The sequence below is a fragment of the Cyrtonyx montezumae genome, unplaced genomic scaffold (assembly GCF_038088225.1).
Source record: "Cyrtonyx montezumae isolate F1298 unplaced genomic scaffold, pur_monq_1.0 scaffold_58, whole genome shotgun sequence".
Taxonomy (NCBI): Eukaryota; Metazoa; Chordata; class Aves; order Galliformes; family Odontophoridae; genus Cyrtonyx; species Cyrtonyx montezumae.
Window position 1 is genome coordinate 253,734 of NW_027072065.1, and position 25,722 is coordinate 279,455.

The 25,722-nt window shown below is 44.5% G+C and overlaps 2 protein-coding genes across 4 annotated transcripts in view; both read right to left on the bottom strand.

Annotated features, from left to right (window-relative positions):
- The window catches only part of TUBG1 (tubulin gamma 1), a 195,331-nt gene that overhangs the window by 32,253 nt on the left and 137,356 nt on the right, over positions 1–25,722 (bottom strand). The window lies entirely within an intron of this gene.
- Positions 74–25,086, bottom strand: ATP6V0A1 (ATPase H+ transporting V0 subunit a1). 3 transcript variants are annotated; one of them, XM_065749124.1, is made up of 21 exons: positions 24,970–25,086; positions 24,729–24,807; positions 24,329–24,426; positions 23,756–23,884; positions 19,482–19,585; positions 18,899–19,025; positions 17,577–17,659; positions 16,828–16,921; positions 15,218–15,430; positions 14,399–14,549; positions 14,057–14,196; positions 13,143–13,300; positions 12,664–12,754; positions 12,186–12,304; positions 11,651–11,867; positions 10,997–11,104; positions 10,181–10,255; positions 8,005–8,112; positions 5,472–5,589; positions 4,907–5,078; positions 74–172 (listed from the first exon to the last, which is right to left on the bottom strand). In XM_065749124.1, exons 1-21 carry the CDS (start codon positions 25,084–25,086, stop codon positions 79–81), a joined length of 2,595 nt encoding a protein of 864 aa, XP_065605196.1. In that variant the 3' UTR covers positions 74–78. The 3 variants fall into 3 exon arrangements, with proteins under 3 accessions (XP_065605196.1, XP_065605195.1, XP_065605194.1); XM_065749123.1 differs by lacking the exon at positions 10,181–10,255 and having other exon boundaries at positions 19,482–19,564; XM_065749122.1 differs by lacking the exon at positions 10,181–10,255.

Sequence of the window (25,722 nt, forward strand, 5' to 3'; positions counted from 1 at the left end):
GGCTGCTGCAATAAGTTATATTCACTACGGGACACACATGAGACACACACACAGGACACGAAGCACAGGGCACCACTGCTAATCATCAAACTTCCCCTCACGGATGGTGTCAAAGGAGAATGGGAGGAACTTGAACCCCGTCCCCGTGTAGAACTTGTTCTGGAACTCAATCCTGCAAGGGAATAAAAGAGGAATTGCTCGTTAGGAAGGCTGCTCTCCCATAGGAGTCAGAGATTAGCAAGCAGCTGTTCACTGACTATAAAAAGTAAAGCTTTAAGGAGAAATATTACCACGTAGCACATCTGTTGGCACAAAACCCACTGATGTTTCTGGAGCACAGCAGAACTGCTGAGGCACTCTGATCCCACCCCGCGGGCAATAAAAGGAGCAACAAAAGCAGTCAGAACTCCCTGACCGTGCTGCTGCTGAGCATCACACAGGGCCTGCTGCAACACCACAGCACCAGAGGTCAGCTTTAGCTGCAGCAAAACTCAGCCGCGTGATGCTGAGCTGACTTCAGCGCCGGTTACTTCTGTTTGCTGCATTTGGTTTAAGGGCACGTGACAGCTCCTGAGCATCGTGTGATGTGGAGCTCCACGTCCCCGCCTGCTCCCCTAACAAACTCAGGTTAATAAAGATTTTTTCTGGAGATCTGCAATGCTCAGCAACAGCCAAATAGGGAAAGAACAAAGAGTCCCGTGGTTCGCAGCAGAAACAAGCACAGCATTTCATGAGCCTCACAAGAGACTTTCCACTGCGTGGCCCATAAAAACACTGAGTCTCTGTTGACCAAGTGACAGCAAATTGCACAGCAGTTCAGAACACAGTTTGGAATAAGGAGAAAAAGACTCATTTTCCCACATTGAGAATCATGGCAAAATCCTGAGTGGCTGGCACTGCAGCCAGCAAGAAGCACAGCTCAGGACTGAAACCTTCAGAACGCTTTCCCCGACACGCTGTGCTGCTGCTGCTGCAGATAAGATCAGAGTTCCCTGCAGAGGAATCCCGGGGATGAGCAGGACTTTCCGTGTGGGAGGAAGGGCTCCCTGCCAACACACGCCAGGTTTTCAGGAACCCTGATAATCTCCATGAGTACTCTGTGACTCAGTACCCATTCCATAAGCAAAGGGAAACGAGAGGCAGATGGTTGGGGATCTGACTCACGCAGAACCCACTGTAAATGCAATTTTAACCCCAGTGATGAACTGTTCCAGCTGACCCTGACATCTGAACGCGCCTTTTGGACAGACCCTGCTACACCTGGCCCAGGCTGGATGCCCAAAGCTCAAGGAGCAGCTGTTGTGAGGTTGGAGAACCAGTGAAAGGGTTTAACTGAGTGCCACAGCTTCGACCATCCTCGTGTTTTTCTTGCAATTGTCAAGAGGAACACACAGAGCCCGAGGTCCCTTTTTGGCATCAGAAATTGCTGCTTCCAGGAACACTTGCTGTCTGTGTACTGAACTGAGCCTCTCAACACTGATCAAGTTCTGCAAAAGAATTTATGGACAGCACTGCACAGTAAATAAACAGACTGGAAATGGTGCCCAAAGTTGGCATTAAAACACAAGCACCTCTCATCAGATGTTTTTGTACTAGTGGTTGAGTGTTTGCTGGACTGCGACCACACGGATTTTACAGCAGACAATGACAGAATTCCCAAACTGTTGGGAAAACCAGGCAGCTCACAGCCCCAGTGGAAAGCAGCCGGAGGCAGGGATGCCTGCTGGGCAGGAAACCCAACTTCCATTCAGTACAGTGTAAATTCCTACTTGGTATTTGGGTTCTTAGTGGAGTGCTGACGTGCGAGGCCAGCAGTGGCTCAGAAGCAGGCACCCCCCACACACCTGGAGATCAGGGTGCTGTGCACAGGTTTCCCCAAACGGCAGCAGCTTCACACACCATGGGTCACTCCATCCTGCACAGGGAGATGGCCTTTCGGAGGAGCACAATGCTGTTATGGTTGCACTGAAACAGGCCCGGGCTCCTGACCTTTACGAGGAAAAATAACTAAAATTCTGGAGAGTGGGTGTGGAGCTGAGCTGCCAGCAGGACACGGCCCCAGCACACCCACGCCTCCAGAAAATAACAGCCCTGGGGCTCCAGGCCAGGGGCACTGCCCACGCAGGGCAGGGTCAGCTTACAGCTGGGAGCAGCCAGCCAGGGCACCACCGAACTGCGGCCTCTTATTTATTTCGTATGGTTGCCTGAGGCTGACCACATTTGTTGCACTTGAAATCTGCTCTGCTGTCACTGCACAGACCCACAGCACTTCCCAACTCCACTGTTCAGAACAGAGAGGCAGCGGGCGAGCTGCAGCTCCAGCTGCAGCCAGGGGAGACATCTCAGATCTGTGTCACTGCCTCCAAAGGACTGAGCTCATCCTCTCAATGTATGAATCAGTGTCAAACAGCTCAGGCAACACATGGTAAAGAAAAAGCACTTATGTTTGTCACAAGTCCACATGAATTGCACACACCTCCCAGGGATGACCCAATCGGGCCTAAAGCAAAGCCTAAAATACTGCTTTACACTGGAAGACAGCTGCACTGAAGTTGTACTTCTGCATCAACTGACAATGCTGGGAACCTGCTTTGCATCCACTTACAATCTGCTCCTTTTGGACAAAGTCTGTCTCTGTTCTATTAGAGTATCTGATCAGATTAAAACAAAAAGGTAAGATACATTAACACAAACAGCAATGTCAAACCAGACTGCTAAAAAAGAAAAAAACCAACAGAACTATATTTCAGTACAGTGATGTTGCAATGAAGGGAACAGCTCAGACAGCTACCAAAGCCCAGCAGAACTCTGATACCGAATTACAACCTTGGCAGCACTTGGAGTGCTTTCTCCACCCCAAAATGCCCCAGAAGAACCCATCCTGCAGAAGGAATGCACGCTTTCTGCAAAAGCACCCAGCAAGTCTTCCTCACTGGGACTCATCAGCAGAGCTCTTGGAAGCATCTGCTCTCTCACTACCAGTGCCCCTTTCCAGGGAGGCTGAGCCACCACACCTTCAGCATTGCAGGCAGATGACTCTTGTCCCAGAGCCACAAAATCCGATCCACTCTTCCCAGGACAGTTGTGTTTTATTCCCCCCCCCCACCACCACCTTCCTTCTAAGAAAGGAACACTTACCATTGGAAATTTACCAATTTCAGGTTTGGAAACAAAAAGGAATGTTAACAACATGTTGTTTTGAACGACTGCAGGTGCACTCTTCATTCCACTGATAATGGAAAGCCAAACAAACCCAAAATAATCCCAGCACATCACACACAGCCTGAAGCACTGCCTTCAGCCTGCTTTTCAGAGACTCAGCTTGAGCAGCTTCTATCTTAGAGAATGCAAGTTATAGTTTTACAAGTTCGAAACATGGTCAGGGAAAATATGACTGAAGAGCTTCAGTTCTGCAGTGCCCAACGAGGCCTTGCTGTGCTCTGCATAGCACCTGTGTGCTCACTGCTGTTTTTTCCTCACTGCCTGCCATTCATGCATCCATCTTCCCTTTACACGTTTCCAGATCATTTTAAATCACATTTTACAAATAGACAACGTGAAAGGCTCTCTCTTTGCTGAGCTGTAAGCTCTCGCTCACACTTGATTCAGATGCTTTGTCAGCAGTATCCTTAAGTGCAGTCTGTGATTATTAACACAAAATTCATATCTTCAGAAAAAAAACCAAAACCAAGAAAACACACTTTCTTAACTAAGCCCACTTGAATAAAAAGGGAAACAGTCTGTCAAGGAAGGGCATTCAGAAATGTTTACCTACTGCTATGCAGAATGTGCCACAAAGCACTGTGCTCCAGAGGAACAAGGTTTTAAAACCTATTAATCTGCACACACTGAGGACACCACATACAGTCAGTGCTGCTCACTCTCTGCTCTTCTTGGATGTTAGCAGTAATATTGGGCAGGGCGTACAGAACTCTTTTCACACTGATGCAACTGTGTAGTACAGTGATGGCAGAATGAGGATGAGGAAACGCCAGCCAGCACGAAGGACTCGAGTGGCTGCTATGAAGATTCCTAGGCTGGAAGCCAGGAAAAACAGGAGCACCATCCAGCAGCCATTTTCAGCAGCAGCCCCCCCCTCCCCCCCATGGGCTCCCTCAGCCCAAGATGGCTACAGCCCTGCATTTCCTGGCCCATCTCCACCCACTCAGCTACAGAGACATACCAGAGCACCTCAGTGCACACCCAAATAGGCCTTCAGCAAAGAGGGCAAAGGGACAAAGTTACCAGATCCGAGAAGGTGGGGGAAAGTGCAAAAAAGGGTTCGTTTTCAAAAGGCACAACTTCCTTTTCCACTTAGGAGACTTTAAAAAGTGTTCAGAACGAGTTTTGCTTCAATTTCAGCAAAACAGAAAGCTCCTTCTGAACTTCACGTGACTTCACTTTGCTCTCTCAGCCTACCAGGAGCAACAGGGCCAGGCAATAGACCCAAGGACTGAAGAAAACCTGATCCTACTGAAAGCCAGAGCACATTCATTCATCCAGCACAGGGTTGCCGTCCCATCATTCACAAAGCTCTGGTCTGACTTATTTTCAGTCAGAGTTCAGCTACTCTCCACAATTTCTAAGCAAGGTTTACATCTATGATCAGGAGAGAGCATTGTATTACCAGAAAGAAGAGTGAAATCTGTGACCGTATCAAAGACTTTCTGCTGCCTGAGCACATCATCTGTAGGATGTTCAGGTAAGAGCTGTGGCATCTAGCGCTTCCAAACGTGACCAATAATAACCACAGTTATTATCCACCACCCCAATTTTATACCCTCGCTTCCACTGCGTAACAACCAACACAATCTTCTGGAAGATGTGCATTTCTCCAGATAGCCCACGTGACATCAGACTCCTTTCCACAGTGAGCTCATGATTTCTGAGCACTCCTGTAACTCACCAGTGCAAGCGAAGAGCGTGGAGAAAAGCAGACAGGCCCTCCATGACCAGGAGAATTGCTACTGTCAAGGTAGCAAAAGCAGCAAAAATGAAGAAAAGGCCAAAGCCTCCAGCCAGACTCCTCACGCTGAGCCCAGTGTGGATCACCATGGTCCAGAGCACCTCCGAGAGCTCTGCCAGGAGAAGAGAGAGGAGAGGACTCATTTCAGAGCATCCAACAAGAAGAGAGAGTTGCAGTTTTCTCACACAGCAAAAACTGAAGTAGAGAAGAACCCTTCCACCATAACAAAGTGGAAAACTTAGAAGAGACAAGAGTTTCTGCAGGCAGGTATGTCAGGACATCGCTGCCCACGGTGGTCGGCAGCCCTCTGCCTCATTCAGTGCTTCCAATTCCATCCATCCCTCCAGATCCAGGGTGCTGTGCACACAGATACTGGTGTTTCCACTCAATTACCGCCTGGTACTGCACAGCTCTGCCCTTCCCCAGCAGTGCCTGACACTGCAGAGCTGAGCTCCAGGTGATCAGTGATGCTGAGCTCAATTTCCACTCCCCAAGGAGTACTCACGTGCGTGGGCTAAGCTGAGAGCCCAGAGCCTCAAGTAGGACGCAGTGTTGGAGATGCACCCCAGGCAGTACTCAATGGTGTGGATGGCCTGGTACACCACAGTGTCAGCAAAGTCGAACTGCAAAGTGAACACAGACAATGAAGAAAGCTGCGAGATGTGCGGGCAGGCAGGGCTGGCACACGGCCTGGCGCTACCACCAAGGGCATGGAGTTGGAACTTACACACTGATACTGTCTTCTCCTGGTTTAGCATGTCAGTTTTGTGAATTAAAACCAAATTCTCTTGTCTAGATTTTGTAGAGTGACTGCTCACTGCTGCAGCTTGAAAACAATCGTATCAATCTCCTATTGCACAAAATCTGGTATTCTGAATTCAGCCGTTGGCTCCACCAGGAAAAGACTGTACAGCAACAAGGTGGTGTTCATATGAATTCACCAGTAAACTGCATGTACTTCTACAAGAAAAGAGACACTGCTCCAGGTCAGCGTACCTTTGTGAAATGACCAAGAACACTCTGCAAAATACAGACTTATCCTCTCTGAAAGCAAAAATAAAGCACGAAGCAGTCTTGAAAAAGTCCTATCCATACAATTCCTAAGTCTCTGTGCCTTGGTGATTTTTTGAAGTGATGGTTAAAAAATCTTAAGAAAGTCTGCCATGAAGGACAGTTTCTTATTGTTCACCTTGTGAGGGCATTCTCTACGTCTTGGCTTTAATCTGTGCTTCAGAAACTGCTCATATCAACGTGGTACTTTAAAGACATGGAGCAACCAGCATTCCAGGCACGCGCAGCGAGCTTCTCGTGTTCTTATTTCACCCTTAGTGTACACAGGGCAGTAAATATTTTAAGCAACCAAGTTAAACAAGCTGTCAGAAGTGCAATTCTTTCTCTGCAGAGTGTGAGCTGCAGTGTTCTTTAGTAAAAACTGTCCTGGCAAACGGTGCCACCCCCCAGCACACACTGCACACCAGTGTGCAATTAATGGAATGTGATAATATTTCAGCAATGACAATTCACAGCCACACACAACTGCTGAACAGAGCCCTTCACTGCACTCAGGGCTGGAAGATTCAGCAGGATTGCTTTGTCAGAGTTATCTGTGGTTTTACACCTTTCCCAGAGGGATACAGAGTTAACAGGTACAGCAGCATGCTGTTTCCCCCATCCCACCAATTCCACGTGGATCTATACAGCATATGTTCACTTTCTGCATAAACTATGCCAGAAGTGGTTCTGTTAAGACAGCACTGTTCTTGCAAAGCTACTCGACTTTCACAGAATTTATATTTTCCTAACAAATTTGGTTCCCTGATTGCCTGACACCTGCAATAAATTCTGCAAAAGAGTTCCTAAAAACGCTTATTTAATACTCATAGTTGTTACAAGTATTTGTGAATGAGCAGTTTCTCAGAACAGAGTCTCTCTTCTAACATAAAAATACTGGTTGGTTAAACTGCTGAACTACACAGAAACTGGACCGGTTTTGCTGTATTTTCTCATTGGCAATGAGCAGTATCATCCTCAAAATGGAAGTCAGTTTGGGGAAAAAAGACCACATACCAGCTTTAAATGTTTTGTTGCAATGCAGAATTACCAAAGACACAACATAAGACAAATGAGACTTCTTTGGAAGTTTATAAGCATAAACTTTTTAGTTTCAGACTTCTGGCTGAACGGCTTTCTGGGTAAACTAAGAGATCTGCAGACAGGGGATAAGACAAACAAAATAAATGAAGTAATCAAAGGTCTGTTAGTGGGCATGACACTGTATGACAGTTTAAAGATGGCCTGCAGCATGTCAATAGCTAGATCTTTTGGAAAAGGAGATGCTGTGACATAACACTTAATTCAGTGCATGGTTTACACCAATGGGAAACGTTCCAGATACACATGAACGCAGCAAAGCTGGCTGTAGTCTTACCACCTCATCCTCTGCAGGCTTGAAAACATAAGTTCACATTTAGTGCAGTGTCTCAAACACAACATTAATCATGAGCACATTCAGTAATTCTCTCCTAAACGTGAGGCAGTAAAGCAGTAACAAATCACATGCGCTACATGGGAGGCAAACAACTCCCAAATTCAAAGAGATGAAGTCTCCTTTTTCTTCTTTAGCAGCAGAAAGGCAAAGCAGCTAATGTAACCCCCAGCAGTCAGAATGAATGCAGAAAGATCTCACTACTGAAGAAAAACAGCCTTGGATTTTGGCTAATGTTGGAGAAGCAAACAGCACAAGTGCACTGCACTTCAGCCAGGGCAGAACCTGTGCCACCTGGGAGCACCCTGCAGCTCTCACTGCGCAGCCTGCGAGACAGTGGTTCCTTCTCATGAAGGCAGACAGAGCTAAATTTCCCTTTGCCTGAAAATTATACTGTGTTTTCCCACCCTTGAAGTCCTGGGAATGACCAGAAGGCTGAAGTGTTTTACTGCTATTCACTAAGAATGTTGCTATTTAAGCAACTCAGAAATACAGCCAAACTAGCATGTTCTGCTCACAAGAGCATTGACTTGGAACCCAGTTAGGTGCTTACCTCCTCCCCCTCCTCAGAATGGGTAGATAACTGATCGTGTTGGATGATCTCAGCATCCTCCTCTGTTGGTCCATTGCCCACCCGGATCCCACCGAAGTTGTGTGTCCCCTAATACACAAAGAAAAAGAAAAAAGAAAAGGTGTTGTTTGTGGTTTACTACGACAGCAGATGCTTCTTACGATTCCATGTGCAGCAGCAGTGGCTCACAGAAGAAGACAAAATATTAAGGCCCAGGTTTAATCAGATGTACAATTCTTAGTTTGGATGGAAAAGGTGCTGAATCCTGCTAGGGCTGGAAAAAGAGTCTGAATGAATACTCAATACATTTCTATAAAGTTATTGCAAACCTAAGCAAAATAAATGCCAAATCTCTCACGAAGACGTTTGCTATAACTGATATGAACAGACCAGTGTTTTGCACAACAGCAGCTGTGAAACAAGCACTCAGAAACCGAGTGAAACATCACTGTTGTTGTAAATGAGACAAGTCACATCACGGCGACTCAAAGCAGAACCAGCTCACTCTCTCACACACACACCACATCAGGCATACACATGGGAAATCAGACTTTCCCTCACATGGAAACTCTCAGTTGTGCAAGCAGTTCCTTTTATAGATAATTGTTTTGACACTGAATGTCTGACAGCCATAAATATACCACACTCTCTGAGTAGAAAAGAATATGCCACAAACCAATCTGAATCTCCTCAGATTGTCACCTGATTGCAGTCCTTGCACAGTTAATGTGAGGTTTATGGCAGGCACATTCCCTCCTCCGTGCAGTGTCACAGCCAAGAAAGGATGCAGAAAACTGCTCACCATGTTTGTGTTCTCAAGCTGAACTATTATGCATAGTAAGAGTGTAACAGACTACGAAGGCCTGACTGGCACAGCACTATTTTTGGATTTCTGCTCAGCAAGTGGCACTGTACAGCAGGATTCCTACTTCCTTCCAGATGTTCCAAAGACACAAAATGCTTGTGATTGATCTGAAGACAATCCACGAAGACCTGAACTACCAGGAGAAGCAAACTGAAATCCCACAGATGGGAACAAAATCCCCAAGTTCAGCTTTAGGATTGCACTGGTTCATCTGTGACATGGAATGTGAACAGGCTCAGTGGCAGCAGTAATAACAGTAAGTTTAGGGATGACAAAACGAACCAAGGAGGCTGAAGATTGAGTGATGTCTGCTCTCACAGTGCACGACTCTGGCATGCCAGCAGAAGTCTTTCAGCTGATCTGTTCTTAAAAGCTTACTTCTGTGTCACGCTGAACTACACGGTTACCCAAAATATCAGACAGGAATTAAAGATTTGGCCAAGCTCCAACCAGCTTCATAGCTCCAGCTACACTTCAAGCAAACATCTTCACTCACAGCTTCTTTTATGGGATGCACTTATTATGTTGGATGAATTATGCACAAGAGATGCACTGTCTTTACTGAACTGAACTGTGTGGCTACTTGAAATTTCCTAATAGAAACATGAGCCAGCAGCAAAGAAGTTGTCCTCAAATCACCTTTGACACAAAGTACAATTTGTTCCACAGTTTGAAGGACTTAAGCTTGTTAGAGAGGTAGCATTCAGAACTAAAACCCATCTGGAATGCAATGTACAGGGGAAGGGATAAAGTTCTGGAGCTGCTGTAACCTTCCCTCCTCCAGAAAGCTTTCACACCAAAGGGCTTTCTATTACTTATTTGCGCACAGCCACATTACAGCAGCTTTAAGTCCATCTCTACACAGGCACAGATGCCAAAAACCCAGAAATTACTGCTGTGATGTTAGGAGGCCATCACTCACATGCTCGGGAACACACAATGTAAACAAAAATGCCTCAATGAAAAAAATCCTACTCTAGCTTAAACAAATATGCAAGAAAAGGAAAAAGGGGAACTTAACTTGGGGGGGGGACGTGGCAGCAAGGTATTCTTGTGCTGCTCTGCAGGTTTTGATTTCAGCAACAGTCCTGCAAAGAAACGTGTCTGCATTCTGTGCGTGCAGCCTGGGAGTTCTTCCAGAATGCATCGACTTTGCTGAACTTTGCTCTTTCCAAGAGAAAGTGTCTTTCACCCTAAAGGTGCAGTAGTCATTCACTTATGAAATTCAGGTACATTTCATGCTCTCTCATTAATTCGGTATAAATCCATCACGTGATTTGTAAATCCACTCACTGTTGCAGCCGCTGCTGCCTCTAGTGCCTGCTCGCTCGGGACTGTGCTGACCTGGGCCTCCACGGGCTGCCCTTCCTGATAGTGAATGGAAGAAAAGAAAGGGAGGAGGAAGAAAACAAAAAGAGAAAGGGAGACGAATGGAGGGGACATGGGAGGATGAAGGATGGTCAGAGAAGGGAGAGGGAGTGTCTGTAACTGAACTGATCTTTGACTCACTTCACATCCTAACAGCTATCTGCCATACATGCAGGGAGAATTTTCAAGTATCCCCAGTGCACACGTGCCAAGTTCCTGCATTTTATAGAAGAAGATTCTTTACAATACAGTTGGGAACCTAGAGATTACCCCAGCAGATAATCTCTCACATTAAAAAAAAAAAGAAATAAGACTTCAGCTATCTTTTTCTTTTTAAACCATCTGAACTGCTTTAACAAAGATGGCCATTCAGTCCATAAGCCAGCAAAGCTAACTTCACTGCTTTTACATCATCACCCTAGCAAAGGCCCAGAAGTGCATTCAGCAACCAGTAAGACTGTGTCTCTGAACCAGCTGACCATGCTCAAGGTGGTTTTATTGTTTTTATCATTACCAGCAGGTAGGGCTTTTAAAGCTGGTTTGATGCTGGATCCAGTCTGAGAAGCAGGCAGTCAATGCTTTGTCTCCAGTAGTGCCCACCTGCCTCTAAGCCTAAGAATGCTCAGAGTGGCTTTACAAGTCTGTAATACTCTGTAAGCCCACATACCAAGGATAAGGTGGAAAACAGCTTTTCAATTATAATTAATTCTCATACTGAAAATATACAAGGTAGTCACCCACCAAGTGCTTTCTCCTTAAATACTGGTGACGAAGGACCAGAGGTTTAGCTACCAGCATCCATGGCACACACAGTAATGCCACCACCACAAGGAAGCACTGGAGTCCTTTCTGTAAAAGAAACAAGCCTCAGGTGATTTAGTGGCAGTCCATTCTTACACAAACCCCTTCAGGCAGTCTCAAGCAATACTGAATGATTGAATTCCCAGCGCATGTGGATGCTTCACCAACACTCTCTCTTCCAAGATGCGTGTACTCAATACCTGCCTGCTGCTGCCACAACTGCCTGCACACAGCAGGTAGCACTGACACTAGTTAGATTAGGGAGAAAGCCAAAAGATCCTGCAAACAGCATTAGCATGTGCTGCTGAGCTTAGAGGCACTGTATTACAGGGGCAGGACAATATTCCTATTGACTTCTCACTGCTGATTTGGATCTAAGTATTCTGGAGCTAGAGCTGACGTATTCAGACTGATATAAATTCTCTGCATAGAAATTCTGTTTTTCTTCCACATTACATGGCGTCAGGCTTTGGAAACAGTGCCTCATTCCTTCTCTCACAAAGTACTAAATGCTTGGTTTTACAGTTATTGTAAGGTCAAAGACTTAACATCACAAAGAACCTCTGATCTTGCAGTTCAAGCAACAGTACACACCTGCCCTCTATAAAGCATCTTGTTACTGGTGTCACCATAGGAAAACAAAAACATGTTGATAAAATGTATTAAAAGGCTTGGGGCTTCCTTTGATGTGTGAGCATCATAGGCTGTCCACTTGTAGAAAATGAGAATAACGAGGTATCCAAACAGTGATGACATGAAAATCATTTCTGGAATGAATCCAAGGTATATGTTCAGTGGCTTCTTAAAATATCTACAGGAAAATAGAAAAAAAAAGGAAAAAGTTTAAGATTACATTTAGTTTGCATTAGTCCTATGCAGGGCAAAATCTTTAAAAGAGCAGGAAAAAGCTGTTTTGGAACAAAACTGCAGAGGGTAAGCATTTCTCTAAGAGCCAGGACTTAAACACAGTTAATTACTTGACACATATAGTTATACATACATGGACAGAAATAACTACTATGCCCTTCAGTCAGAAGGTTAAGGTCTGGGGTTTCTGCATCTTAAACTGATACACAAACCAGAGAGTTCTCTCTCCTCTCCCATCAGAAGAGCAGAACAAAGCACTTACATGTGGTTGAGAAGACTCAACATGACACCGAAGAGCATGTGAATAATGCCAAGAATCACAGACATTTTCATCTTAAATGAATTGAGGAAGGCCAGTTTATTGCTGGCAATATTCCAGATCTGTGAAAAAAACACCACTGAGTCAGGAAACACTGAGTAAAAGGAAAACACAAAAGAATGAAAATGTTCCATGTAAGCTGAACAGTACGTGTTTGCCATACAGATATCTACTCAGGAAAACCCAGCAGACAACCTTTCTGATAAGAGCCCTTACTGATCCCACCACCAGAGCGGGAATCAAACTTTGCCTGTTTTTGTTTTGGCAAAAGTAGCAGGAAAGGAGTGCAGAGTGCTGTTATCTTGACAGAAAAAAAAAACTGTTTACACATTTCAACGAGAAATTATACATAAGTTTTGATTCTTCTGTGTTTACACACAGGATGTTCTTACAGGACAGCAGAGGAAGAAAGATTTCTTACCGGGTCAATGCCAAAGGGATAGGGTCCACCAAACACTCCAGCTTCTGCAGGGTTCAGCTGAAGCAGAGGAGTAGTCTTCAGCAGTTCATCCCTGTTTGGGTGTAAGTAGAATACATAAATGTTACAACAAGCAGCGCTGACCTTCTTTTAATACTAGTGGCATTCCCTGCTCTCACAAGGAAGAATATCTCAAAATGAAAGAGCTTCAAGGATCCCATGCGGCCCTAAAGATTTGCCAAACGAGTAACAAACCTGCCTAGGTTTGTTAGGAAAGGTGCTAAAGTGCATCTTTACAAGTTCCCTGAAAGCAAGTTTGAAACTTGATAGGTATCACATTTGCATTCCTCTTCCCATTCCTCTTGAAACTGAGTTCAAAAGTTTTTTTCTTTTGTTTTTTTTTTCCTGGTGAAAGACAAATCACCTTCTTGTCATTATCACACTTCAATTAAAGCACATTCAATTAAGAACTATTTACTCACGACCAATTGGCTTTTGAGAACATTGGCCGGACACTCCACGATGAGCCAAACATATTAAGAGACTTGGAGAAGCAGTCGTTATAGATGAGGCCTGTGTAGGTGGAGAACAGTCCCATCAGCAGGATGATGTATCGACCACTGAAAACAGTGTTGAACATCTAATATGAAAAAGGAGAAAGTCCATGAGAACAAGGGAGATCTCTCATATAAACAAAACAGCAGAATCAGACAGTGGCAGAACAAGCAATGCTGACCCATGGAGCAAGAGCACAGTCTCTATTTTGGGGGGGGATTAAGGGTGCAAGAGGTAACTCTGCAAGAACAGGACCTGAATACAGAGGATAAGCAGGTATCATGACTGCATGTCAAGAATCTCTAATTAGCTGAGGAGGATAAATTGCACTCCATGCAGGGATGCAAACCCCAGCTGGCAGCATCACTTTGGGGTCAGCACTGCTTAGTTCCATTCCAGCTTTCTCCATGCTCTTTCCATGTACTGATTCATCTCCTATCAACTCAAGCCCGGAGCAAGGCAGACTTGTCTTGAACAACAAAAAAATAAGGGAGATGCACAGGCATCTGTGTGCACACAGACACCGGGAGAAGTCCAATGACTGCAAGCCTTTATGACTCAGTCAGGTTTGGGTGATTCACGTAGAGCAGCTTAGCTGCCCAGCTGCACCTGATAAACAATTTCCTTCAGACACTGAAAGAAATAATTTCCTACAAATTTCTGAAAGGAAACAAAGAAATTGACCATTTCTGTGAAATGCTGCTGCTCAGTCTGTGGCATACAGACTTGGCATTCTGCTTACATGCTTCACAGTTTCAAGGAGTAACAAGGGGAAAGATACCAGTAAATCCAGCCACAACTGAATACTAAACACAGAGCTGAGCAAGCTGTGTCTCCTTACCTCATTGTCACTTTTCTGCGACAGAATACGACTCTCCCTCAGCACCATCCAGACAGCAATCAGAGTCATCAGGATTCCATGGCCAAAATCTCCAAACATCACAGCGAACAGGAACGGGAAGGTAATGATCGTATATGGGGCTGCAAGAGAAAGACACTGCTACTGCACGGCATTTGACCGAGCCCACGTTTAATACAGTGCAATTCACATGCAGTGTGAGCCCAAGTTTGTTCCTTCTGAAAGCTGTTAGGTACTGTATTAGAAATCTTCACAAGGGACAGTCCAGGTGGAGAAACACCAAGACTAAAAGTTACTTCATTGCTTTCTGAAGTATGGATCTACCTGGATTTATTTCCCGATAAGTTCCAATGCCATAAGCATCAACAATGTTCTGAAAGCCACAAGTAAACTTGTTAGTTTTGTTGTATGTCGGTGGGGTCTGATTGGTTTGCATCCTATTCAAAATAGATGGGACAGTGGAACCACTGTGCTCCTGTTTTGGAAAAATAAAAATAAAAAATGAGGATTAGAAAACATCTGTGGGGCAACAAAGACAGAGTAAAACATTTATTTCTTTTTATTTCTTGCTAGTGTTTGGAAAACTACAAGCTTCCATTTTTGTAGACTGCTTGCCTGATGAAGTATACCCATATTCCTCTGCTCTCCACTTCACATAATGATAAATACTTCTCATATTTTATACACACACATACATACACACTGTTTGTTTGTTTTTTGAAGAGCAAATGAAAAGATTTAAGACACCCAACTCTTCATTATTTATCTGAGCAGAGGGAGTGAGCTTGCTTATGTTCTGGATCATTCATTTAAGTTCCACTGGGTACAAAAACAGCAGGACTACAAAGCACAGCTAGGTTTACCCAAATGCACCAAATGACTCCAACACAGGAAAGTGTCTTATCACAGCATGTTCCTGTACTTGAAGGCTTACACAACACGTCTGTAACTAAGCGAGGTGCTCACCAGAATACCTATGAGCCACACGACTCATGCATGTTAGATAAACTGCCCTCTGGTAGGACTGACTGAAACAGCCTAAAGGGATGGTTTCCAGAAAAATCAATTAATTCCTGTTGCATTTGCTGACAGTTCCTGACTGCTTGAACAGAAGAAGACAGCAGCAGTGCAGCAGTTACTCACAGTGCCTCTCCTGAGAGCAAACTGGATAGAATCGAGGTCAGCTACGGGACACCAGACTTCAGCAATCAAACACTTCTGTGTCACATCAATATTGCACAGATTCAGGGTATGGTAGATGGCCTTCATCTTGCGAACTTTGATGAACCAGACCCGAATATTTTTAGCAGCTGCCTGCAGAACTCTTTGGCGATGATCCTCTGTTTGGTTCAGCACCTTTCATGGAAAAGAGAGACAAAGACAAGGCAAAATTGTCAGCCAAAACTTGTAGCATACAAAGAGCACAGTGATTTAGAGCTGACCAACAAGACAGGCTTTATTTGCCAGACAACGGATGAATAAGCCCTTGCCCCCATCCCATGCACAAGACTTCCACATGCGTGCAATATGTGCTTTAGTCTCCACGTTAATGAGTTCTGTTGGAAGGGTTTAGGGCTGCTTTCCAGGTATAGTCTGACACTTTCCTCCTCCAACCCCAAGGTCAGTGGATATTTCAAATGGTATTTCAAACAAAGAGCTAAGCTGTTCAGAGAACAACAGAGAACATTTTTTCCTCCACCCAGGTTAAAAGAGCAGAGAAGAGCTCTGCAGGAGAGGTATACACCATCTTAAAAAATATACAGATATAGATATCTAAGACTTCTTTTTCATGATAAGAATGAAGTGTTTTATTAAGAGTTCTAATTATTATTCTAATTCTATTAAGAGTGTTTTCCAACCAGAACATGCCTATCTCAGGCAAAGTCAGATTCCCAGCCTGGAAAGTCTGAGACTCAAGGGAAAGTGAGGACACAGGGCACAGCTATCTCATGCAGCTCTGAATTTTAATAGACAAATTGCTTCTGCATTCTTATCTACTTTACTAAACAGCTGCACCACAAATCTTCCAGCCTGATATGGCTTCTGTATCAAACAAGCTGTTCAAACTCAACTATCTTTCCTTCTAGTTCCTGAACTTTCTCCTGATTTTCATCTTGGGTCCTTCCCATTTTTCTGCATTATGACACACTGCCTTTTCTCCTTGAAGCAAATGTCAAATATTTCAGAGCTGGCACTCAGTAGTTCTGTGTGCTGATGGCTTTTTACAAGCATTTAGGCTGCTGCACAACAGTATATTTGTAATGCAGAAACTCTTTAGGAAAGCAAAAAGTGAAAACACAAAGACAGGTAGAAAAAACTTGATAGGTTAAAATTAGCAGCGTTACCACAACATGGAGACAAGTTTGAAAATGTTTTTTAAGCTCTTGCAGATGAAACAGGCCATTACACAAGCATGCTTTCAGAATTGGAAGCACAGTATCTTCTTACTCGTGCACGTCCCTTTCTGCTCCCTGGTATTCAGTTCCATATTGACACTGTTTTTACATGTATATAATTAACTGCTCCAACACACACAAAGATCAAACCACCTCTCTAAAGTCTGCAAAAGAAAATGTCTGAGCAGAAAGCCAACAAGCAGCATTCCTGCAGCGCTCAGTTGCTGGTCTCAAGCCACCCTCAGCTGAAAATATGGTTATTTAATGTGGCCAAAACAATTCTCCTCTTTTAATAGGACCCAAGTATGAGATTAACTATTAATTAAACAAACAAGTATTGACTCTGTTTATTTTTACCATCTGGAGATCATCAATTCTGGTATTGACACCAGAAGCCATTTCCTTCCGCTCCTGTGGTGTTTCTGGACATGGGTAGAGGGAGGCACGGAATCTGAAAGACATGCAAGCACCTTAGTAACAAAGATGGGAGAGACGTTAACCCATCAGTGAAACAGATGGCTGAGACTAAACACAGAAATAAAGCAAGGAGCATCTTAACACCGGCAAAGGCTGCCAAGCACAGTTTCAGTCTTTAAATCAAATGGGTATAGAAGTTTGCTTAAGGCCAAAACAAAAGTTGAATACAGAAAAGAAAAAAAGAAACCACCTCTGTTCCCTGTACTGACACTGTCTCAAAAGCTCTGTTATGAAGTTGATTAGCCATCCCAGTTCAGGGTGCTCCTATCACACCAATGCAGCTGCTGCTGGAAGCAGTCACTGTTGGTCTCCCCTGTGACAACGCTGACTGCTGATATCCTGACAGGTCTGAGAGTTCAGCACAAACTCCATTGTTGTTAGGCATTCTCTAACACAAAGCAGTTGTCTGCTTTGAGCATTACAGGCTTAGGGAACAGCCAGAGCAACTGTAAAACATGACACAGCTACATATGGAGCATTATATTTGCTGTCAGAATATGTACTCCTACAGTCATCACAGGGCAAGGAGCTGAAAACTGCGGATAAAACCTTTTCAATATGTTTTAAATATTTGAAAGTGTTCTTCTCTATGCAGCAAGGTACCCGAGACTTCCAAGTAACTCACATACCCTTCACAGATCTTCTTGACTCTGTTCTTCAGCTGGTCACCTTGGAAAAAGATGATAAATACAGACTTGTGCACATAGTCCCCCTAGAACAGAAGAAAGGGCGTGTTGTAATAGCTCAGCTATTTCCAAATAGTAGCATTACAGCAAATTACAACAGTGCCTTACTTCCCCTTCATTGGAATCTGTACACATAGAGATCAGAACTGTACAGCGAGTCAAGGATGCACCTTCACACAGAAAGTCACAGAGACTGGGGTCAGGGCTTCTTAGCCTCAATACAGAATACTACTTCTCTATCTGTGTTACTGAAGCAAATTGTTCTAGATTATCTACCCTATCTCATACAATAAACATGAAAATCTGGGGAAAACTGCCAAAAGAGTAGGGTTGCAACAAAACAGGTACATCACCACTTTCTGTAGGCAGCTGACTACAGAATCAAGTGAAAAGAGTGTACTAAAAAAAAGATGAAGTGGAGTTCAGTGGACTTTTTTCTCCAGGGAGTCCAAGAGCACATTCTTTGCACAGCTGTTTTTGTGTTGGTAGCCAGTTCCCCTTTCCTGCATTTGTTGACAAGTTATTGTTCTACTTTACTTAGGAAATCTTTCCATAATGTTTAAAAATTAATTACATTAGGTGTAACCTCAATCTAAGGAAGTGTTGCACATTAAGAACAAAGCCTCTCCTTGCTGACAGATAATTTGACAGGTCAACTACCAGCAGTTGGGACAAGAGAACAAGGGAGCCTTGCATGAGACAGAGGCAATTACTGAGTGCAACACGCCTGTCTTTGTTCCAGTGCAGTCTTCATGCAGCCCTTCTTCTTATACACTTTAAGATTCAAAAATTTGCATACTGTCCACAAATTCAAGCAGAGAGAACACTATGCAACGCAGCCCGATTACTAGATTTACTAATTGCATTTGCAATAAAGCCAACAATTCTCAGGAGAACGTTTAATTTTCTGGTTAAGAAATTAAGAAAAATGAAAGTTCTGAGTTCATAATAAATCAGCTACTGCTGCCGTGCACGGCTGATGTCTGAAAGAGCCTCTCCTGCAAGTTGCACTTGCATGTTTGTGCCAGAGAAGTAACTATGCCCTATGCCTTGCTGCAGCCCAATCTCTCTTTGATTTTGTTTTTTTTTTTTAATAGCACAGAAAAAAAAATTGCATTAAAGCCCAGCACGCTGTGAGCACTGCCAAGAGATGCAACACAAACGTTTGCCTGCATGGAGCTCATGGAGGGCAAGAGGCACAAAACTGTAAGTGCATCCTCTCACACATCTGAGACTTCTGCCACGGTACACGACGGTAACTTTACCGTTACAGGATCCTCCAGGGGGTTTTCAATCTCTGCCTGACGCAGGAACACGTTCCCTCGGCACACTCGCCACAGCATGCGCTCAAACATGGGGATCCGCTCGCGGTTGATCACTCCTGCCACGAACCTGGAACGGGGACAGCGTGAGCCCTGCACTCACAGAACACACCTGGCACCCTAAAGACTGACAGCAGCAGTCCGTGGCTCCCTTCACTCCCTTGTCATGGGAACTAGGCCTAACCACGACAGACACAAAACTACAGTTTTTTTAGCATTACACGCCCACAGTTACTGGTTCCAACAAAGCTGTGAGAGCTCAGTGTCTGAAAAAGCAAAACAGAACAGATTTACAAGGAACAGGCTAGTACAATTCCTCCTGTAGGGAGAAACTTCATGCCGCGTGAAGTTCACGTATGCAGGGCAACAACACAGACCAACAGTCAGTTTTAGGTCAGCCCTTCGTCTGTTTCAAGCACCAGCCTGAATCCTGCAACCACAGCACTCAAATCACTGCAGACTCTGCAGAACGCCCAAAAGTCAGCTATGTTATCACGTCACAGAGGAAAGCACAGATTGCCATTACCCAAGCCGAAGCGGGGCACCTCTTCCCATCTCACTTGGCTCCAGGAGTGAAGAAGATTCCTCCAACAGGTCTGGATCCGCCATCTGCTGATGATGCAATTCAGCCTGAATTCACAAATCAATTAACATCTAATGAAACTAGTTAGTGGCATGCAGGGAACGAGGAACCAGGAGATAGTTTGGGGAGACAAAAGAAAAAGAGTGAACAAAACAGCAGAAAGAGGATACAGATAATAGACAAGACAGCAAAAAACCATACAAGGAAAACAACGAGAGGAAAAAATGGAATGGCTAAGCAAAGCTCCCACACAGGATGGGTCTGAAGGCTGCTGCAACAGAACAAGCAGGCTGTGAGATATATAAGCTTGAAGAAAGGTAGAATTCCAAGAAACTTATGTTTTAAATACAAGTTACATTCCCAAGAGCCATTCTGTTTTCACACCAAACAATGACACATCTTATACATCTTTTCTTACATCTTAAATGGAGAGAAAAAAACTGCCCTGTTTGAGCACTTTCTGCTCAAGATGCCAAAGGCACTTACAAGTGCCTGTGGAATTACACCTACATGCACAACAGTCTGGTACACAGGCAGAAGGTTGTTGCTCATCTAAACTTCCACAGCTTATCTAACCTTAGGGCAGCTTTCCACTTTGCAAGTTCACAATTCTATAACCAGTTAGTCACGATGTATGCACCCTACCTGAGTCTGCATTCTGCCACGTCTCAAAGACATGGCAATACCCTTTTCATTTTGTAATCAGGTGAAAATCTTTTGACAGATTGTTTCTTGACACATCACTGTGATGCAGTCAGAATCTGCACAAGATCTATGAGCACCAGGTAACAACTGTCCTTTATTGGCTGTAAAATATCCCCCCTCCTGGAAAAACACAGCACTTCCATCTTAAAGACATTCTTAAAGTGATTAAAAAAGTTATTCTTCAAGATATTTATTCCTATCCATTGTATTTATTATTCTAGACATGTGAGGTGTATTGCTTAAGGCAGTCTGATGATGCTATTCAATTTCTGATCAGCTAAGCATTAAAACAGGACATAGTTTGCACAGTTCCTCATTGCAAGGAATTTGCAGACTGGAATTCCTGGGAATGTAGCTTGTAAGAGTCAGCAGTTTGAGCAGGAAGGATGCTCAGACCACGTCCTCCTGTGCACCACCTTAATATTTCACCCAGAACCCCATGTCACAATTACTTCTACCTCTGCAGCTTATATAGTGAAATGGAGAAATGAATAGAGCCCTTAGCACAGAGAGTCAAATTCCACCTTCTGTAAACAGCTCTTCCTCACTGCAGCACTGGGGAGCTCACTACAATACACTTGAAGGTAGAGTTTGACAGTAGAACACATAAAATGCATGCATGCATGCAGCACAGCTTTGCAAAAGTATGCAGCAAGTTTGTCAGCACAGCATATTTTCTTCATCTGTGCAACAATCTCAGGACAGTTTCCGAGCAAAGCTCTGCAACATTTTAACTTCCTCCCATATAAGAAGCACTCACTATCACTGAAAGTTTTTGCAAGGCTGATGAAATGCAGCTCAGTGGCTTTAGCTTACAGATGTTACAAAAGTAGGAGAGCCCTTAATTTACTTTGGAAAGGTAAATGAAGCTCTGGTTCATTCATCTTTAAGTCAACTTGTTGCAGCATCAAACAGCTCCATGAATACATATATATATATTTTTTTCCCCACAGTGAACACAACAAAAGTTTGGTACTCCAAAGGAAAACATACACACCAAACACACCAGCAATCATTTGACATTAAGATCTCAGGGTGTTGAGGAACGATGAAACAAAGTTAGGATTTCAAGAGGCTTGTATTGTATTTATCAGTCAGCAAGATGCTCTGATAGCGTTGGTGAGGCACGAGCCAGCCTAGTTTTAGCATACAGAACAAAAAATGTCAGCACGTGTTGAAAAAGTTGGATCCTCCTCACTTGAGAGAGCAGTTTGCATAACTGTTGAATGCTACCTCTGCCCCTCTTAAGGCCGTGTCCTTTACCTGGGACACCTCGCAAAACAAAGAGAAGTTCTGCTTACAAAATCACCAAACAAAACAGCTTAGGAAAAAAAATGGCTAGACTATCTTCACTAAACAAGAACTTCCATACAAAAGAACTATCTGTATGAAAAAGAAAACAATATGTGCTTTCAGTTTGTGTCCCAAGTATTTGATGATCATACTCTTTCTAGAAGGGAAATGACGTGGTGAGGTCTGCTCTGTTCTGGAAGGATACGCTACCAGCATTAAAAGATTTAATGAATAAAAAGTTGAGACTGTAAGGAAATGAAAGTGCTGTCCAGAAACAGTGCAGGAAGATGAGGCTCTAGGAAATGTCCTTTGAGCAAGAGTTGCCACCAGCAGTGAGTGAAACATCAAAGTCACTGTGAAGGTTTTTTGGTTGGGTTTTTTTGTTTTGTTTATTGTGACATCAGGTCACGTTCAGTTCCAGTGTGCACTCCCATCAGCACGTTTTATCTCAACGTCTGAAAGAAGTTTAGTTTTCTATGCTGTCGATTCAAGTTCTGCTCTGTGCCAGCCCTGGACTGCTGCCCACAGCACCACACAATTCAAGCCCCTTCCAGGAGACAATCAAAACAGAAGTCAATGTTCACAAGAACTAAAAGGGATTCATTTCACCATCTAGCAATTAACCCAGAGCCCAGACAGAAATGACAGATGAGAAATAAACAGAAAAAAAGCAGGTGATGAGAAGAGTCAGAGGGAAGAGAGTCAGGGACTGCATGCCATTAACCATTACTTTTCCAGTCTTCTTTTACGCTCACACTCTAGGATGCTTATGGCAAAACTTTCAGAGAAATCTCTCCAGCCCATACTGTTCTTCATAAGCAAAGACAAGAAGACTAAGAAAAGGAGCATAATCATCAACATGGTGCGTTGAAACAAGAAATGGCTGCGCCAACAAGAACTGAAAGAATTGCACAACCTCCCACCCCCACTGCAGAAACTCCAGACAGCAAATGCTAAATATAAAGACTAAGCAGTAAGCCATTTCTTGTGCAACTTATTACTATGAATAGCACAATCTTGATTACAACTTATTGAAGTCTTCAAGTGTTGAAGGTACTGTGTAAATGACAGCATGACAAGTGAAGCATTCTGTGTTTGAGAATAAGCAGGACTGCACAAGGCTCAGAAGTCCTGGGCTGGTCAGGAGCTCACACTCAGCTCACTGTTTACAGTGTGAAGAGAAACAGTTTGAGTTTTGACATCCTCAACAAATCAAAAAGACCCTCAGCAACTTCCAGGTGGGCATTCAACACTTGAAGACATCTTTTAGTACTGAAACAAATCCCATGAGCAACCAACTGATCATATGGACAGTATCTACATCAGCAGCAACCAAGGCTTGTTTTGGCTCAGGAACAACCTTAATGCCTCAACAGGCAGCTCCCTGAGCCAAAAAAAAAAACGTCAGATAAACGGTCTGAAGTCTGCAGGAGCCCAGCTCCTTCTGATCACAGCTTTTGTGAATACCACGAGCCACATCCATTAAGAACTCTTGATTAGAGGAAACTGGACACGTTCTCAGCAAAAAACATGTATTTACCACTCTAAAAAAATGCACGGGAGCACTTTGAGAAAACTCCCTGGGTTTTGAGATACTTCTGCTTTAAGATGAAGGACCAAAGTCTTCACTCATTCAGGCTTTAGGCCACTGCATCATGAACGACACCAGAGATGCCCCTTTCTGACCCAGCCCTCGTTTGACAAAATGTTAATGATTTTAAATGTTGTTTTTCTCTAGAACTTACCTCTGGGAGTTTTAGGGGCTCAATCAGACACTCAACATGTTAAAAATAAATCCACTACCTTCAGTGAACTTTCTATTATGACCTAATGAACAATCTCCACACAACATTTCAAACACTAAAGTTTGACAGTAACACCTCTGTGTAAGTGAGGCACCACTGCTTATCTGTACAAATTCCACAGAAATTCAAGCTCACCGTAATTTTTGTTCTGACAATGTGCTTTAAGAACTACTAGTACTTTCATTTTTAACGCTTTTAGCGAAACCATTAAGTTAAAAAAAATTAAAGAGGCAAATCACGGGTAACTATGTGTAGTGCATGAGAAATGGAACATAATTTGAGAAGCTTTCTTAGATAAAGCAGGAAGATGAATCTGCTGTCCAAAACAACTAAAAATATATTTGAGGATAAAAATGGTAGTTTGAGAGGGGAGAACCTGCTGCCCAAGTGCTGACCCACGCCCGATATTCTGACCTCATCAAAAAATTGCTGAGTTTTACGCAGTATAAATTTTAACTCTGTCAGCTCCAAGAAGTTTCTTTTCAGAGCTTCCTGATTTGTGTTGATTTCTTTCAGCTCATTTTCAATTTTCTCAAAGTTTGCCTGCAAGATGGAAAAAGGAGAAGAGAAAAAAAAAGCGCCTTAAAGCAGTTCAATAAATAAGCATCATTAAATCCATTACAACAACACAGACAGGCAGCTTTTCACCCCCATGCCATTTGCATATGATTATGGAGGCTGCCCCCAGTTTGCTAATGCATACAGACTATTTGTGACATTCTCTTTGGGCTACCAAAACCAAGTGGTTTTCAGGAATTTCACTTATTCAAATGAGTCAAAGTACCTAGCTGTTAATGGCTAAATGAGAAACCAAAACAGTGTTTGTGAATTAAAACCAATCTGATTGTGAGGTAGCATTTCCAGTGACTGGGGACTATGGGTAATGAATGACTGCCATTAAATGTAACAGATATCTATCAATGGAGTTAATGTCACATGTTTTCATCTAAGGTCAAACACTGCTTAGGTCTTAAGACACATAATTACCTCCAAGTCAATCATGTCACGTGGAAAAGGCACCTCTGGGTTTTCACCTGTGTCCATGATAGGAATATTTGCTTTTTTGATCTCCTTTTCAACAAATCCTGGAAAGACAGTACCATTAACATTAGCTGAAAAGACACTTTAACGTCATGTTATCACTCCTTTAACCCACACCTATAGGCTGATCTGCGAGTCCTTTCACCTACAAGATGGTGTGACTGGGTTATTTTTCAACCAGGAAAGAAATCCTTGGAGGCACTCTGACCGGCTGACAAACAGAAGGAGCCTCCAGCTCTCCAATCCACACTTTGCCTTTTAACACAGTTGAGGCTGAAACTGCATTACTTGTTTCCCCACAAAAGCTGCAGCACTGCAGGCACACCGAGACGCGTGAGGAACGTACTGAGCTTTCGGTCCATTTCTTCACACCTCCTGACTTCATTAACGAATTTTCGCTGGAACACATTCACGTCCGGGTTCAGCTGCCAAGAGAAAGGCATTTCCTCAACGACACTCTCGTGTCAAGGACCCCTCAGAGATGGGACCGGGGGTAGCGAGGGGTACAGGGGGGAGCAGAGGGCTCTGCGGGGTCCGCAGCCGCACGGAGGGGCGCGGGCGGTTCTCCCCCCGCAGCTGTTACTCACGTCGCGAAACTGCACCTTCCCCAGCTCGCCCAGTTCGCTGACACAGCAGTACGCAGCCTCGGACTGCAGGAAAAGCTGGGCCAGGGTCATCTCCTCGCTGCGGAACAGCTCCCCCATGGCGGCGCCGCGACCTCTGAGCGGAGAGCGGCGATGAGGGCACGGGAGGAACCGACAGGGCCCGGCCGGGCCTCCCCGCCGCGCCCTCACAGGACCCGCTCGAGCTCGCACGGGGCGACAGCGAACCCCCGCCCCGAGCACCGCAGGGCCCGGCGCCGCCGCGTTACCTGCCGCAGTGCCCGCCCCGCTCCGCCCCGCCCCCCCCAGCCGCCCGGCAGCGACGCGCGGCTCTGACGTCACCGCGCGCGTCTCCAAGCGACGGCGCGACTCGCTGGGCCGCACCGGAAGTGACGCCCAAGAGGAGCGGAAGTCGCGCGCTGTGCCGCACTGCGGCGCTGTGACGTCACTGCGTGCCGGGCCGTGACGTCACGGACGGCCTCGTCTGTGGGCGCGGAGCCGTGACAGAGCCGTGCCTAAAAGAGGAGCTTTTCCTACAGCGAAACCGCGGTTTCCGCGCGGATCCTTTCCCGCACGTTTGCCTCTGTGCTGGCAGCCCCCGGCTGCGCGTGGCTGAAGCCGGCCCACCCTGCGGTGCTGCTGCGGCCGGAGCTCCATCGCAGCCATTTCTGATTTCCACCGGGCTCCGTGCTGCTCTGCATTCCGATTTGCGAAGTGAGCTGAGCTTTATCCCTCAGA